This window comes from Lynx canadensis, chromosome C1 (genome assembly GCF_007474595.2).
Source record: "Lynx canadensis isolate LIC74 chromosome C1, mLynCan4.pri.v2, whole genome shotgun sequence".
NCBI classification, from domain to species: domain Eukaryota; kingdom Metazoa; phylum Chordata; class Mammalia; order Carnivora; family Felidae; genus Lynx; species Lynx canadensis.
This window is the reverse complement of record NC_044310.1, coordinates 208,373,398-208,391,107: the sequence shown is the minus strand read 5'-3', so window position 1 is coordinate 208,391,107 and position 17,710 is coordinate 208,373,398. Positions and strand designations below refer to the sequence as shown.

The 17,710-nt window shown below is 42.6% G+C and overlaps 1 protein-coding gene across 1 annotated transcript in view; it reads right to left on the bottom strand.

The window, feature by feature from the left end:
• NYAP2 (neuronal tyrosine-phosphorylated phosphoinositide-3-kinase adaptor 2) overlaps positions 1-17,710 on the bottom strand; it is a 262,096-nt gene that overhangs the window by 62,234 nt on the left and 182,152 nt on the right. Inside the window, exon 5 of the mRNA XM_030327346.1 lies at positions 7,076-7,282. Coding sequence (XP_030183206.1) covers positions 7,076-7,282 — 207 coding nt within the window. The remainder of the gene's footprint in view (positions 1-7,075; positions 7,283-17,710) is intronic.

The window sequence follows — 17,710 nt, the reverse complement described above, 5'->3', positions numbered from 1 at the left end:
GGGTTAACAAAGCATAAATAATTAGAAAGCCATAGGATGTACACATCCAAGTTTGGGTAAACAAGATTAGGTAAATAAAATAGGTAAACGGGGCAAAGTTCCCCAGTATAGGACAAAGGTCCAGTATAGGACAAGCGGGACAAAGGTCCCCAGTACAGGACAAAGGTACAGGAATAGGGAATCTCAAGATGAAAATATTCAAGATGAGGTAAACAAGATTAGGTATTCAGGGCAGAAATGCCTCCCCCCAACTTAGTATAATAGCAGAAAGCAGCTTTCATGGGAAGGAAGGACCAAATTAGGTAAACAGGTAAATAGGGTTATGGACCTCAGTGGACAAAGTTGCCCAGAGTTGAGCTCATTAGCCAAAGACAGGTGCCTTGTTGACCCTGAGGTAGCATGCTCTGTCTTTCTTGTCCCCTAGGCCAGTTTAGGTAAACAGATGTGGTGCCTCATGTCTGCTGAAAACAACCTTCGCCCAGCACCAGAATCTTGTTTTGTATTGACGCCAACCCCTAACACCACATATCTCCAAAACCCCCTTTCCCCCACGCCCGTGAGTTAATGTTCACGGTTTCATTGTTTCCTTGTGCACGTCCATCATGCTTATAAGTCTTCTGATGCTAATAAAAACGGAGCAAAGGCCCTTACTCGGGGCTCTTGTCTCCCCCCGGACATTAGCTTCTCTCGCATTTTTAATCCTGCATCCTGCTTTCTTGCTGAACAAGAGAGAACTCCAGATCCGGACTCTTGACACCCACCTGTCCACCTGTCCCAGTCAGAGGCCAGGCCAGTGTTCCAGGATGTTGTGAAGGGATAATCTGCTAGTCCTTACTATTCACAGAATGCCATACCTCAGTTCCTCCCTTCTTGCTCACCAAAAGCCATGTGCCATTCTCTGATCCCCACTCAGACCCTCAGCACATCCTTCTCAGGGAGGTACAGCTTCTGAAAAATGAAAGCCAAGAGGGCAGGATGTCTACCGGCACCTGCTGCCTCTACTGTGACCCAACCTCTCTGCTGCAGGGTCAATTCTATGCCTCATGGAATGGTCACTGCTTGATTTACAAGCCAGAAAATGCAAACTGGCAGCTTTAGGTCTTACCCAGCCAGAGGAAGTGAATTATTCGATTCAATTTCTCCTGAAATTTGAGCCGTATTTAAAACTTGGGAGAGTCCACATAATAGCAACTAAATCTTGAAATTTGGGGTAAACGGTTCTCATGGTGAGCATCAGCTGGCATCGAATAGCTTCTGTCCCCTTGAGAGGCCCCTGTGCTTTCCAGGTCACCTGCATGTCCATCATTCAGTCCTGATGCTCATCAGTACGCAGATTTTCTTTGCAATGGGGGAATATTTTTTTTTCATGTCTAAGATTCTAGCCAATGTGGAAATATATAACCTATAAGAAAAAAACTTCAAGTTTCCGGAAGGATGGGGGAAAATGCTTTGTGGGAGTCAGGAACATCCCCACGTATGGAATGTATAAGCAAAGCACGTCTGTTTTGAAGGAGGCACGTCTTCTCATTTACTTGCTAATGTTCCAGCTGGTCCTCCTGGCACTTCAGTTTGCATCCCGTGGTGGATCTCCTCAAAATGGCAGAAACACACATCGCTGAACACATAGAAGCTGAGGTCTTCTTTCAACGTTTATTTATTTTTGAGGGAGAGAGACGGAATGCACGAGTGGGGGAGGAACAGAGAGAGCAGGAGACCCAGAGTCTGAAGCAGGCTCCAGGCTCTGAGCCATCAGCACAGAGCCTGACACGGGGCTCGAACCCACGAGCCGTGAGATCACGACCTGAGCCACAGTTGGATGCTTAATGGGCCAAGCCACCTAGGTGACCCTAGAAACTGAGGCCTTTTCAAGATTGTTCCATACAGAGTTGAGCCAAGGCCTTCTGTATTTACTTCCAAAAATGCTTCTTCAGTCAGTCTGGCTTGGCAGGGATAAGCCATGACAGGTGTGCCTGCACCCTCACTCAGCCTCTTTGCCCCATGTGGAAACTTCTCTCTACATCTCTACTCAATTAATAATAATTATCATTATTTCAAAAAGACTTGATTACAAATAATACCTGACATAATCTTGGTTTAAGACTCCACGTCTCCATTAAGCCCTCCATCGTTTTTCAAGCCTGCCCTAGTTTTCTCTTCTTTGGATGATATTAATGTACAGTAAACAGTAGGTGACCATAAAAATACACTTAGTTATACTAATTAATTTATGTTCCATCATTTTGTGTCGTAAGGAAGCATAGCAAGATCTTTGAGTGGCAGAGACCATGTTTCGTATAACCTGTGTGTGTGTGAATGTGTGTGTGCGTGTGTGAATGTGTGTGTGCGTGTGTGTGCATGCGTGTTAGTGCACATGCACCGGCACAGACATGATTATCTGTCCCGCAGAAACCATTACAGAGCTGGATACAAGCTGTTTAGAGACTATTTGTTGATTGATTCAGTGATTGAAATTTGAATTTTTGTGATTATATTCACTTGTATAACTTCCACTTTTTCCCATTATTTTCATGAGCATTTGGGTCCCCATCCTCCACTGCCTTCAGGAATCACCCTCTGGGGAATCTCTGATTTACTAAACAGCAGTGACTTTAATAGAGTAACACAGCAACCAGTGGCAATGTTAATTAGAATTGAGATCTCCTGACACGTTCCTTTGCTTTATGTCGGTAATTCTTCCATTCCTCAAAAGAGTTGTTAAAAGCAACCATTCCAAGTGGCTAAACTGCTTTCGGTAAAGCGATAGTCTGTGACGGGTAGCAGTCCATCCGTGCGTGTGCGCGCGCGTGTGTGTGTGTGTGTGCTTGTGTGAAAGAGAGAGAGAGAAAACCAGAGGCAGACAGTTGGCAGAGGTGGGTATTGATAGGTGGAACAGGTGAAGTATTCTTTCCTCTCTAGCGTTAGGTGTGGACCTGAGTATCTCTGTTGTTTAGGGAGAAAGATTATGGGTCGCAGTTCCGGTGTTTCTGGTAGAGGGATTCGTTTTTCAGTGGCCCAGTGGCGAGGAGAAAATAATGAAGAGGTAGTGTGACGAAAAGAGAAGGGTAAATACCAACTTCTGTTCCAAACAAAATGCTCCCTTCACTGGTTATTTGCCTAAGATGGACAAAGGCCACCTCACTGTTCAAGTAATCATAATGCTCTTTGAGTGTTCATGGTGATAGTTTATCTGGTACATAAGAAACCCTAATTTGCACTGACGTTGTTGTCTGTGGGACTCTACATTTGCTCCTGCATTTCACATTTATTTATTCATTAAGTTTTTATTTATTTATTTATTTATTTATTTATTTATAGAGAGAGAGTGGGAAACACAGAGACAGAGAGGGGAAGAGAGAGAGAGAGAGAGACAGAGAGAGAGAGAGGATAAGTGGGGGAGGGGCAAAGAGAGGAGAGAGAGAGAATCCCAAGAAGGCTCTGTGCAGTCAGCAAGAGCCCAACTTGGGACTTGATCTCATGGACCATGAGATCATGACTGAGCTGAAACCAAGAGTTGGACAATTAACCCACTGAGCCCCCCCCCCCCAGGCACCCCTCACATTTCTTTTAACATAGGCACAAAAGTGTCTTTATCAAAATGTTCCAAAAATATTTTCTTTTTCCACCTTTGTCTACTTCTTTCGTCACGTAAGATGGAGAGGGTGCGGGACTGAAGATATTTATGTCATTTCTTCCGATCAGCAGAAGGTTTGCTGCCCTACAAACAGAGCTGAAAGACCCAGGAAGGCAGATTTGAGATGTCAACAAGCAGAAGAGACGCTTCAGGAATTTGCAGTTGAAGAAAGTGAAAGTGTGTTATAAATCCTGTTTACACTCTAAATTTCTCGGAGGAGTCACGTCAAAGTGTCAAAAACATATCACGGTTGTACTCATTTTTATGCACCCTTCCGAAGGTTCAGTTAAAGTTTAATTGTGGACCATCTAATTGTTTCACCTCCATTTATAGCACGGATTCTTCTTCTTCTGCCCACACTTAAAAATGTTTGGTTGCCAAGGGTCCACACTCCTTTTCCTTGCCGTCTCCATGGCCTTTTCCTATAGTTTACAATCATCTGGTCTTAGGGTTCTGAACACTCCAAACGTCTCTAACTTCAGTCTGTCATACTGCTGAGTCTCTTTAGCTCCAGACCTGTAATTCCAAGTGTCTACTAGCTTCTAAACTAGATGTCCCAGAGCGCTCTCAACTTAGCATAGTCAGAAATGAAGTCCTGACTTCCTCACCTAAACTATGGTACGCAACTCATACGGACAATTTCTATTTTAATAAACGGCCACGCAGTCACCACTTCCGGAAGCCTTGGAGTCATCATGAACCTTTCACGATGAAAATGGAATTGCCTTATACCTATCTTAAAAGTATTTAAGTGACTACAAAATAGCTACGCATAATGTTCAAACCCTAACCATGATGTGGCAGATACTGTCCATTGCTTACGTAACGCTGTTCTCCCCTTATCCCTGAGAACAGACTGTTGCTTTCATTTCTGAGAGATTTAAGAGAAAGAAGGGCCCTCTGTAAACTCATGGAGATCCCATTCCCCTTCACTGAGTGATGATGGGTCCAGAGGACATGTTTCCCAGTTTAGGCCGACCAGATGAAAGGGACCGTTTGCTGGGGCACGATGCCCAGAAATGTCAGCTCATGATCATGAAAAAATCGTCAAGGGTAGCAGAAGGGCAGAGTTAAAAAAAAATAGAAAGTCCCCGTGTCCTCAATGATAACAGTGAACAGTTGGAAAATACTTGGAGCTGGCAGTGCAATGGGGGTTAGCAGAAGCCATTATTACTTAAGCCACGTAATTGGCATGTTGTTGCTGAAAGCATTTCTAGGTAATATACAAGGCCCTTCAGGATTCTTGCTCTCTGGAACCAACCAACTCTGTAGTTTCTTCTGTCAGTCTTCCCCCGCGTTTCACTCCAAACACACTCTGTTCCATCCTACAGCATTTTAGGTGTTCATCCAGACGGCCGACTTCTTCTCCAGCATCCTCCTGGTGAGCAGCTCTTGATGATTCAAGCTCTACTAGGTCAAATGTTACATCTTCAAGCTGTTATTTTACCCACTAAAATCCCCTGATTGTTCTTGCCCAAATCATACACTCCCAGGAGAAATGAACTGATTTCTCTTTGTTTCATGCATTATTTGTATCTAACACATTATATTGTAATGGTTGTATTTGTCTTGCACTTGACATTGAGCACCTAAATGCAAGGATGCCTTATTCATCATTGTGCTCTCAGACACTAGGACAGTGGCTGTTACGTAATAAACATTCAGGTAATGTTTTTGCTTTTAGACCTCTAGTCCCAGTAAGAGTACATATCATTCATGTTTTTTTTAAACAGAACTGGTATAAATTTCAATTTTTTTAACGTTTATTTATTTTTGAGACAGAGAGAGACAGAGCATGAGCGGGGGGGGGGGGGGGGGCAGAGAGAGAGGGAGACACAGAATCCGAAGCAGGCTCCAGGCTCAGAGCTGTCAGCACAGAGCCCGACGCGGGGCTCAAACTCACAGACTGTGAGATCATGACCTGAGCCGAAGTCGGTCGCTCAACTGACTCAGCCACCCAGGCGCCCCTAGAACTGGTAAAAATTTAAATAATTAAAAAATACTACTAATAAGCCTAAAATTAATCATAAGTCCCAACTGGATAGTGATGTCAACCTTCTTTGGGAGAGGTGTTGTTTTTTCTACAAAATATAATTTGTTCCCTACATTTCTTTTCTTTTTGACAAAATACATGCATCTTCTCAAACACCTATAGCTATTTATACTCTACTCACAAAAATACATTTTTACTTTCTGCTAAATTCACTTGTTTCTTCCCCGAGATTTTTGTGGCTCCATCACCAACACTGTGAGTTACATTTTAAGTCTGGGGAAGCTACTGCTCTGTCTCTGTCTGGGTCCGGTTCTAGAAACATCCCTTCCCAAATACAGAGATCATTCATACTGTTCCAATTTTAACTTGTGCATGACTACTAGAGAGACCACAGGCTGAACACATGTAAATTGGTTTCCAGGATGAGTATCAGAGTTGAAAAGAACATTAAAGGATTGGTCTTTTCTTCAGACCTCTAACATTCTTAACGGGTAGAAACCTGAAAACTACGGGAGGTCACTTGATTATTTGTGACTCCTACACCGACAGCTCTAGGTGAGTCCCTCATGAAGACTAATCACTTCAAAGCAAACATATGCTGCTTCTAAAAACTTGATGTTTAATAATATTTATCTGTCAACAATTCAAAATTACACTGCAGATCTGAATTGCAGCTTGGGAAATTTAAAGGTGAATTCCATTAAAGTGTTCTAACTCGGTTGACTTAGATCTGGAAACTTAGTGGCATGCCCAAGGTCCAGCTACAGAGTTCAGCTCATCACTGCACATACTTCATGATCTAGACTGTCTCCACTGCCTTCAGATAGTTTTTGTTACCTATGAATCCTCACTTTCACTTTCTGTTCAATTCTTCCCAGTTGCCTAAGATCTATTTTGAAACAAAGGAGACATAAACTCTAAATCACTTAAACTTTATAAATTAAAACTGCTTTAGGGGCACCTGGTGGCTCAGTCGGTTGAGCATCTGACTCTTGATTTCAGCTCAGGTCATGATCTCAAGATCGCAAGATCGAGCCCCGCATCAGGCTCTGCAATGAGCATAGACCCTGCTTGAGATTCTCTCTCTCCCTCTCCCTCTGCCCCTCCTCCGCTTTCTTGCTCTTTCTCTAAAAAACAAAACAAAACAAAACTGCTTTAGATGAGGCCTCTACATGCCTTTAAAGAAATGTAATACCAGATGTTTCAAGCTGTCAGAGCTGCCTCGTTATACAGCTCCAAGAAGCGCTATTCACTTCTCTATGTCCCTGTGACTAATGCCCCCCCCCCAACAGAGACAATATATTGTCTCAACCCTTTGTGTGAAGGGCTACTTATGCTGTCTCTATGGGTCGAGACAGTGATATCTGTGATTATGGTTCTCCAAGCGACAGTTGTGTAAAAGTAGTTTCTGGAGAAACAAGGAACCACCGGGTGAGAGATCATGATCTTACCTGAGCTATGGTTTCCTGCTAACAAGGTGGGGCTTACGGAGCATCTTCCCAGTCTGCTGGTGACTACAGGCGGTCCTGGTGTTCCATCCCATTCCTGAGCTTTGATAGGCTCTCTGGAAGATGCCCCGTGATGCCCTCTCTCTTTGCTCTCCAACTTTGGTAATGGCTCCGTGCTGTGACTTCGGACTTTCAGTTCCTCTGTCGATTCTGTGTGTTAACCAGAATTACATTCTGTTAAACATAAGTCAAATTCTTCCCATATTCTTTTAAAACATTAAAGAATGATTTTCTAATATGCTTTCAATCTATTTTTGTGAACTTGGAAATGTGTTGGAGATTACACCGTTTAAATATAACAGGGATGGAGATCACCGTGTGCAGGTTAATATCACTGGGAAATAGTTTTCTCATTGGAAGAGAAAACCTCAATGAATCGTGCGTCTCTTAGTAACTCTTGCATTCACTGTCAAGGAAACTTCTTTTTTTTTTATTTTTTTAATGCTTATTTATTTTTGAGAGAGAGAGAGAGAGCACAAGCAGAGGAGAGAGAGAGAGAAGAAGACACAGAATCCGAAGCAGGCTCCAGGCTCTGAGCTGTCAGCACAGAGCCGGACGTGGGGCTTGAACTCACAGACTGTGAGATCATGACCTGAGCCGAAGTTGGAGGCTTAACTGACTGAGCCACCCCGAGACCCCAGAAACTTCTTTTTTTTTAATGTTTATTTACTTTTGAGAGGGGGGAGGGGCAGAGAGAGACAGACAGAGAGAGAGAGAGAGAGAGAGAGACAGAGAGAGAGATCTGAAGCAATTTCAGCGCTGACAGTGCAGAGCTTGATGCAGGCTTGATCCCATGAACTGTGAGATCATGACCTGAGCTGAAACCAAGAGTCAGACGCTTAACCGACTGAGCCTCCCAGGTTCCCCTCAACTTCAAGGAAACTTCTTAAAGAGCATATTACACTCACTGTCTTTACTGTCATATCTTCCATTCATTCTGCTACCCCCTGTGAATTCCTGAATTCAGCCCACCGCTCTAGTAAAACTGCTTGTGCTAAGAGCTCCTATTCTAGTTGGCAAATTTAGAAAACACTTCTAAGACATTTGACAACTCCTTTATTACTCTCATTTATATCTTCGATTCTCTTGGCTTCCCGAATGGCCCATCTTCCTGGGTTGCGTTCTACACACAACACCATTTCCCTGTCATTCATATGTTCTCTTCCTTCACCCGTCCTTTATATGTTGTCCCCAAGATGCTAGGTTAGCTGCTATTCTTCTCATTCTATTAGAAATACTTTTCCTGTGATTTTACCTTCCAGGATTGTTAGCGATTTTTAAATAGTTTACTACAATCCTGGATCATTGCCCCGAGCTTGCTTGCTTGCTTGATTTATTTATTTGTTTGTTTATTTATTTATTTATTTATTTATTATTTGAGAGAGAGAGAAAATGCATACACAGAGAGGAGGGGCAGAGGGAAAGGGAAAGAGAACCCCAAGCAGGCTTCATGCCCAGGGCAGACCGTAGCACTGGGCTAGATGATCCCAGGACTGTGAGATCATGACCTGAGCCGAAATCAAGAGTCAGACATTTAACCAACTGAGCCATCCAGGTGCCCCTCTCCTGAACTTTGCACCCCTTTATCCAACCGCCAGCTGGGTCTCTCTGGATGCCCCATGGGTATTACAAATTTAACATTTCAGATATTGGACTGACACTATTTCTTACTAAGCCAGTAGCTCCTCCTGTCCTGTCCAGCCAACCACCCAAACTAGAAGCTTGTCTCTCCCTTTCTTTAACTGCTACTCCCCAAATCTATCAGTAGTATATTCTGCAGGTTTTATTTATGAAAATCTTGCTTTCTCTTCTGCCGCCCTTTGTATCATATCTACCTCAGTTACTTTGGTTCCAACTCTAATCATTACTGCAGCTTCTCTCTTAGTCTCCATCTATCCTTCCCTCTCCAAAGCATGAACTCCATATACTGCCCAAATGACCTGTTTAAAATGCAAATCTAACCAAGTGTATTTTATAGGGAATGGATATAATTGGCATTCTGGTACCCATGTACAGAAATGTTCAAGAACACACGTAGCAAGGGGCACCTGGGTGGCTCGGTCGTTTAGGTGTCCCACTCTTGATTTCAGCTCAGGTCGTGATCTCAAGGTTGGTGGGTTTGAGCCCGGAATCCAGCTCTGTGCCGACAGCTCCCAGCCTGCCTGGGATTCTCTCTCTCTGCCCCTCTGCAGCTCACGCTAGCACACACGCACACACACGCTCTCTCAAAATAAATAAGCTTAAAAAAATAAACACACAGGTCGTAATATGAGTGACAACCGCTTGTTACTTTCAGAACAGTGTTGTTTCGGGGAATGGATGCCACAGCCCTTCTATAGTGCCTATAGAAAAGTGTTTAAAACCAAAAACAAACAAAACAACACAACCTGTTTATAGTGTACTCTTGACTCACATCTCTCCAGAAGCCTCCTGTGACCCACAGAAGTACATCTGATCTCTTTCCTATGACCCAAAAGACTCCCAACCCTGCCACTCCTCTTCCACACCATCACTTCCCACCTGAACATTGTGTTCAAGAAACACCACGAAACTGGTCGTACCTTCTTCCTCCCCCCTCCACCTGCCACCAAAACAAGGCTGTCTTGAGGGCCACCGTCCTCGACCTCACCTGCTTCGAATACCTCTGTATCTTGTCCTTCCTTGGGGAAGGCCCCTCAGACCGGGTTATTCAACTTAAGTATCCTCCTATCCTCCGAAGCTTCCTCCACCCATATCCCCACCCCAGGCTGGGATTCGGTCATCTCCGCACTGATACTGTCATATATCATCTTTCGATGGATCTGTTCTTCTCAAAAGGCCCTGAGTCCTTGGAAGCAGGAACTGAGTTTTGTTTTTTGCTTTTTTTTTTTTTTTCCATGTGGTGTCCTTAGCACCTAGCATGCTGCTCAATAAGTATTTAATTTATTTATTTGTTTAATAGGTTTCTCAACTCCTCGGGCATCTTTCTGATGTGTGTGGAAATTCAGTGTTCCTAATAGAATAAGAGGATCAGGCAAGTGTTATAAATATATCAAAGTGGCACAGAGCTAATAGTGTTCTGCAAAAATCTGATTCTCTAACAATCACAGTTGTAGAATTCACCATTTTTTTTTTTACTTTTTTAAATATGTCTTTATTTTTGAGCGACAGAGAGAGAGCGAGTGGGAGAGGGGCAGAGAGAGAGGGAGACACAGAATCGGAAGCAAGCTCCAGACTCCGAGCCGTCAGCACAGAGCCCCATGTGGAGCTGGAACTCAGGAACCGTGTGAGTTCATGACCTGAGCCAAAGTCTGATGCTTAACCGACTGAGCCATCCAGGTGTCCCTAAAAGTCACCACGTTGGAAGTATCACTCACATGAGGAATCTTTGGGAAAGACTGCAGTAAAAAAAAAAATCACAGAAATGGTTCAGGGAATCTGTATTTTGGTTTCTTTATGTTTAGGCTCAAATACTCATCAACTTTCAGCAATGTGGGACAAATGTCCCACTTTGATTCCATATTACCAGAATCTGTGGGGCAGAGGTAGAAGAGGTTTATAATAGAGTAAGAGGTCCTAGGTGAGGTCATCTGAGTGGCCCAGTTTTGCAGCCCTGGTCATGGTCATGGGCTAGTAATCCATGCCACTGAGCACTCGGGTTCTCCTCTTGGAGCCTCATTTTTTTTTTTTTTTTTTTTTTTCATTTTTCTTAACTACAATGTAAAGATAATATCAGCCCTGCCTAACCTCTCCAATGTAATTTGAAGGATCTAATGGTATTCTACATTAAAATAATTTTTTAATGTTTATTTATTCTTGAGAGAGAAAGACAGAGCATGAGCGGGGTGCAGGGGCAGAGAAAGAGAGGGAGACACAGAATCTGAAACAGGCTCCAGGCTCCAAGCTGGCAGCGAAGAGCCCGTGGGGCTCGAAACTCAGGAACAGCGAGATCATGACCTGAACTGAAGTCAGACGCTTAGCCGACTAAGCCGCCCAGGCACCTTTAATTTAAAATATTTTTAAAACTAAGCAGTGTCATACATGTAAAAGATACTATTAATTTAAATGAACTGTAGGTGCCCGAGTGGCTCGGTCGGTTAAGCGTCTGCCTTCTGCTCAGGTCATGATCTTGCAGTTTGTGAGTTTGAGCCCCACGTCGGGCTCTGTGCTGACAGCTCGGAGCCTGGAGCCTGCTTCAGATTCTGTGTGTGTGTGTCTCTCTGAACCTCCCCTGCTTGCACTCTGTTTCTCTCTCTCATTCTCAAAAATAAATAGACATTCAAACAAATTTTAAAAAATTAACCATAGCCATTTGTCCTTTATGAATTTACGTAACCCTTCTACATTTGGACTAGATAATCACTGAGAGATTGAAAACACAAGTGGACAATTGCCAGACCACATATTGAAATAGAATTCCAACCCATCATCTACAGTAATGAGCCCAGAAAGCCAATGTACCCTCCCTAAGTCAGACTTACGGGAAGTCAGACTACTATCTCTAACAACCAATCCAGGCAACCAAACAACAGTCTGTTTGGCCCCAAACAACCAGGGTTGATTGTTAATTAACTTGATTAATAACTGATAGCTTCCTGGATTTTTGCCCCTGCTTCTAACGTAAGACCAGCAGAGAAAATCAAATATGCATCTCTATCCAATCACATAGGACGCCCTCCTTCTGGTTGGTCTGCGGGCAACTACCCCATGCCAACAGCCTCCACTTGCGGCAAATCTGAAGTCTTGCCTGTTTGCCGTTATGTTTCTCCCACCAACTTTTCTCGTTCTTCGCCTTGCCTTCGAATCTCTGCGATTAGAAGTGATGGTGGGTAACTGCTTGCTGTAGCAAGCTCTGAATAGGCTTTGCCTGCTCTCATTTGTTTGGTCTTCATTTGTATGCACATCGCTATAGTTCCTTCCAGCTCCAACAAGCTAGGCAGTTGTGTAAACATATGTCATGAGTATTACTCTATGAGATAAAACTTCAACCAGGAGGGTCATCTTATAATAAAAACTTCAGAAAGATTCCTGGCCTTTAAGTGGGGCTCATATAAGCCTAAGTCTCAGTTACACTAAAATCAAATATAGGAAGTAAAAGTATTGAAAAAGTAATACATTCCAGCATCATAGTTACGGCAAGACAATTTAACACTTGCTCTTTGGTGCCCTGCGTCCCGTGGAATAAAACCAGTATCAGAAAAGAACATCATAGACTATTCCCAAGCTGTTTATTCACAGTTTCAAGGAAAATGGAACTCTGGCTTCCAAATGTCACAGCCTCAAAGCCTAATGACCCATCTGTTTCTCTTTACCTACTCTTCCAGATTTCAAACAAAACACTGAGATGCTTGCTTTTATTATCAACTTCTGTGTTTTTTTTTCCAATAGCAACATTAAGAATTTACTATTTCTCTCTCTCTCTCTCTCTCCCTCTGTCTTTCTCTCTCTCGCGTTCTTTCTCTCTCTCTTTCTCACACATACACACATGCACACAGCATCTACTAACACTGGAACTGAAACTAACCAAACTAAAAAATGCTTACACAGAACATTGGATCCAGCATCTATCCTTCCTGTAGGTTTGGATAACATTCTAAATATGAAAGGCTGAGGATGTGTGTCAAAGCACCTCCACCTACATCAGTTTCTTTGTTCTCATTCAAATTAGTCACATACACATCCTGGGGAAGTGTCATTTGGGTCTCAAACCTCAACTAAATAAAAGCCCAATACAGCTTTGGAAACAAAAAGGAGTCTTTTTTTCCCCTTTCGTTCTTCCTTCTTTGTTTTCAAGTCCCAGAGGTTAGTCTTCAGTGAATTTTGGCAGATGTATTTAGAGAAACTTGAACAAAAGGATTGAAGAAATCATGCTACTCAGACTTGCACCCATGTACCTTCACATCTGCCTCCTAAACAGAAGGCGAAGCTGAAAAACCTGGAAGAAAATCATCAACGTACTTTTGAGCATTTTATTTGGGAATAAATCTAGTTTCTTGCATGTAGTCATAAAAAAACTTCCTATAAAATGCATTTTTCTAATTAAAATATGTATGAAAATCTTCCAAATAGCTGTTGCAAATAAAGAAATAGAAGGCAGACAATTACACTAAGAAATATACACAATAAGACACATTGAAACCTCAAAGAAATCTTTTCAGAGGAATAAAGAGGTATTTATCACTATCCATATATTTCAATGTTTTCTTAAAGGCTGAAAAACAAAATTGATTTTAGTACCATAAACATTCCTGAACAAAATCAATCTTTGGTGCTGTGGTAAATTTCTAGGTGGGATCTTGCAGCATAGGGCCAACTACCTGGAAGGACTGAATGTCAACTACCTACCTAAAATCTGATTCTCACACTGAAATCTGATCTTGAGTTGAAATCTTGCTGTGAGAAATACACGTTATGTTTCACATTTGTCTTTCAGACTGTGCATTTTGCACTTTCTCGTCCTAAACTTCTTATGGTTTTCAAGTTAAACAAGGACAGAGAAGGATAAGAGGCTAGAAGCAACCTTTTCATGACCAGAATATTTTCTCCAGGATTCCAATCTTATCACAGTTCACGCTGCTAATTCTGAGGCTCCTTCTCAGAATATTCCCTGACAAGTGGGTCTGCACTTGTCTCTCAGTTCTACCTCACTCTTCTCCCTCTGTGTCCCTGCCCAGGGGCTCTAGGTCACCTAGAAAGACTTCAGTTTCCAGGTCTGATGGCTTTCCCCACCAAGTCTGTCCCCTTCCAGATACTAACTTTTCCCAAGATCTCTGACCCACTCTTCCTCATCAGCATTTACTCTCTCAACAGAAGTGGTACAGAGGATTCTTGTCAGTCTCCAGACCCCCCAAATCCCTCTTAAACTCTAGAAACAAAGACAACATTATTGCATTGATGAACCTTTCCACATGGCCGTCTGGGGACCACACACATGAAAACTGACAGACAGCATTATCCTTTTTCCAGACTTGCTTCTTTTCTGGTCAGGAAGATCATGTACTTATTGATTTATATGTCTAGTTCCCTCACCAGACTATACACAGCATCTTATGACCAAAGACCACGTTTCATGTTGGTCCTCAGTGTCTAATAGAGTCCTCAGTGAGAACAGACAGGGTGAATGAATGCACGCACACTTTTCCCAGGTCACTTAATTAATTAGCCTTCATTCTTGGACATTACTCCACGTAGGCCATGACCCATGGCTTCTCCCTCCCTCCTTTCCAATCTCACCCAGCACATGGGCCCCGGCATGAACTAACAACCCTCAGTGACAAACACAAGTTAGCTAAAGTTATTTTTGTTAATTCATACATGTTTCTAACTGACTTGCTTACTGGCCAGAAAATAAGTTACTTGCCTGGAAAATTAGTATTACTTGTAAATGTGACCAGTCATACCATTTTCCTGGAGGAACATTAAGATCCCATTTCTTTCTCTTTATTTTTTCTTTCTTTCTTTCTTCCTTCCTTCCTTCCTTCCTTGTTTCCTTCCTTCCTTCCTTCCTTTCTTCTCTTTCTTTTCTTCTTTTCTTTCTTTCTCTTCCTTTCTTTCTTTGTTCCTTCCTTCCTCTTTCTTTCTTTCTTTCTTTCTTTCTTTCTTTCTTTCTTTCGGTCTTTTTTTTCTCTTTCTGTCCCTTCGTCTTTCTTATTTCAATATATAAGGATTAACTTGCATATCCCTTGTTTCTATTAACATCTAGATGATTCAAATGATTTACACAAGAGGCTTTTATCTCTGGGGTTTGTGACTGCCATTATTCCTGAAATTTCACCCTCTCACATAGGGACCCCTTGGTTACAAAATACAGACACTACATCTGGTGACAAAGAACCAAGGCTCCAGCTGATGAGCCCTTGAGGTTCCTATGGAAAAAAAAAAAAAAAAAAAAAAAAAAAAAAAAAACACGCTACTGAATTGTCCCTTCCTATTGACATAATCAGCAGGATCAAAGTCCCTCCATTCTATTCCAACTGCTGAACAGTGGAAATAATGAAAGGTGATCAAGGCAGATTAATTAGGCAGAAAAGGCAGCACATTGGAAGTGCTGAAGGAGGCACTGAACTAAATTGCATTATCAGATGGGTATTAGATTCAATCATCAGACTTAAAGCTGAAAAAGACCTTGAAATCACAGTTGTAACAGCTCAGGAAAAGCAAGGTGTGCATAGTCATTACTGAGCTGGCCATCCTGCCTTTGGGAGAAGAGCTCCAGGGAGGGGGAGTTTCCACCTCACAGGACAGTTTGGCTCCCTTTGGAACATCTTTAATTGCTAGAAAGCTCTCATACTGAGCCCAAGTGGGCCTCCCTCCAAGCACCATCATTTGTTGGTTGTAGGTAGTCCTGTTTCTGAAGCAACTCAGAATGAGTTTATTTCTGTTTTAAAGCAGACACCCTTTAGAATCCAGAGTGAGGCAGTCTGTCTCACTCTGGTCACATCTTCCTCACAGTACAAGTCTAGAATGCTCACTCTTCCGGGCACCCTGGCCTGGACACTAATTGCATGTCTTGGTGTCCTTTAAAACTGCCATCTGGAGCTGGTCAGAGCCAGATAGCTTGACATGGTTTTCTTGTGAGTTTAAGGGAGCACTGGGGTCCTCTCCCTGCTCTTCTCTTATTCCATCTCCGGAGTCTCCAGGGAAAAGAGAGCACAGGCTCCCATGTTTCCACAGCAAAAGGGCACCAGGGAGCAGGGCCATTTATTTATTTATTTATTATTATTGCTCCTGTCTCATGTGAATTCTGTCATTAGGTGTCAGTTATGTCAATCCCAACATCTCAGGGATGTCAGCTCCTCAAATACAAATAGAGAAAGAACAATAGCTCAGGCTTCTGCAGATTACATGGTTTCAAATAAAGTTGGAAAGAAAGTCCAGGTTGTGTGAAGAAGGCACAGAAAGTAAAACCTCCATTGTAATAAGATAGATGAAGCGCGTTACGTAACAGAATAACAAAATAGAGGAGGCACAGTGAGGTAGGATTGAAGACGCAAATAATCCGGATCATTTGACAGGTGTAAAAACAGCTCAGAGCTTTTACACATCTTGCTCAAGGTCACACAGATGGCAATTAGCAAAGGCCTGCTAAAGAGACAGGTTTCCTGGCCACTACCCAGCATGCACCTCTCACCAGAAGACAGGGGGACTCACATGCTGATTCATATTCTACAGTTGTTTATGGTTGCAAGGAATAGCACTTATCAGAGTGTGATAATAAATAGACTTTCAAAGACCATGTTTGGCCTTTTAAAACTCTCAATTAGGGGTGCCTGTGTGGCTCGGTAGGTTGAGTGTCTGACGTTGGCTCAGTTCATGATCTCCTAGTTCACGAGTTTGAGCCCCACGTCGGGCTGTGTGCTGACAGCTTGGAGCCTGGGGCCTGCTTAGGATTCTGTGTCTCCCTCTCTCTATGCCCCTCCCCCACTCGTACTGTCTGTGTGTGTGTGTGTGTGTGTGTGTGTGTGTGTGTGTCTCTCTTTCAAAAATAATTAAAACATTAAAAAAATTTTAACTCTCAATTAAACATCCAGATGATTTACTTATTCACTTTTTTTTTTAACAAGGTGGATGAGGATTGTGGAAATACTGACAAATTAGCTCTACTTAAAAAAAAACAAAACACCTTCACAGAAGTCATCAGGCATAGCTCAAATGTTGACACATTTTAGTAATACTTTAAGAAATTCTAGTATTGCAGGGCAATAAGAGAAAACTTACTCAGAGAATTCAATCTATATTTTTGTTTGCTCTGGGAATGCGGCAGCCACGAGGACCCGTGGACAGAGTCCAACCAGACGACCAAGTCTGTTCTCTCTGGGCATGCAGTTAAACTATACTTCCCAGCATTCCTTGCAGTGAGGGAGAGCCACATAACTGAGGTCTGGCCATTAGAATGTGGGTGGATAAGATGTAGGTCACCGCCAGGTCGGGTCATCAAACTTCCCACAAAATCCCTCCTCCTCTTGAAGATTCCCCTCCTGCTGGCTGGCAGTGTTTTGAAGTCCCAGATGCTGGTGCCGGTGGGACCACCAGATGGAAACTTCCCAGTAACTGCGGGGAGACCTTCCCATCTTTCACGGGAACACCCACTAACTGAGAATCACATGCCCGTGACATATGTCATGTCCTATGACGTGAACAGGAGGTAAGTTGTATCGTACAAAGCCACTGAGGTTTTACAGTTATCGGGTTAGAGCGATTGGACTACCTTCATGCAGATTTCAACTGATACTACTTTTTGCTTTCCTTTCTGTGGAATATAGTTTAACATGAAACCCTTGACTTTCTAATGAGGACAATAGTTCTATGGTACACCGACAGAAAAATGAGAGGCAAAGAGATTAGTTAAATTGCCAAATACGGTGTAAGAATCTGGCAAACACACCTTCTCTCTCAGTTCTAGTTGGAATAAAAAAGCTTTATAAAACTAACAAACACATTTTTATCGAGTATTTAATAAATATTTTAAATGCTATGGCTTCAATAAGTATTTGCTGAATATACAAGTGGGTGGGCCTCTAAAATGATCATCCAAGCAGCAGTATATTTCATTTATATTCATTTGAATGAAGATAATGCCACCCCAATTTTTTTTCCCCA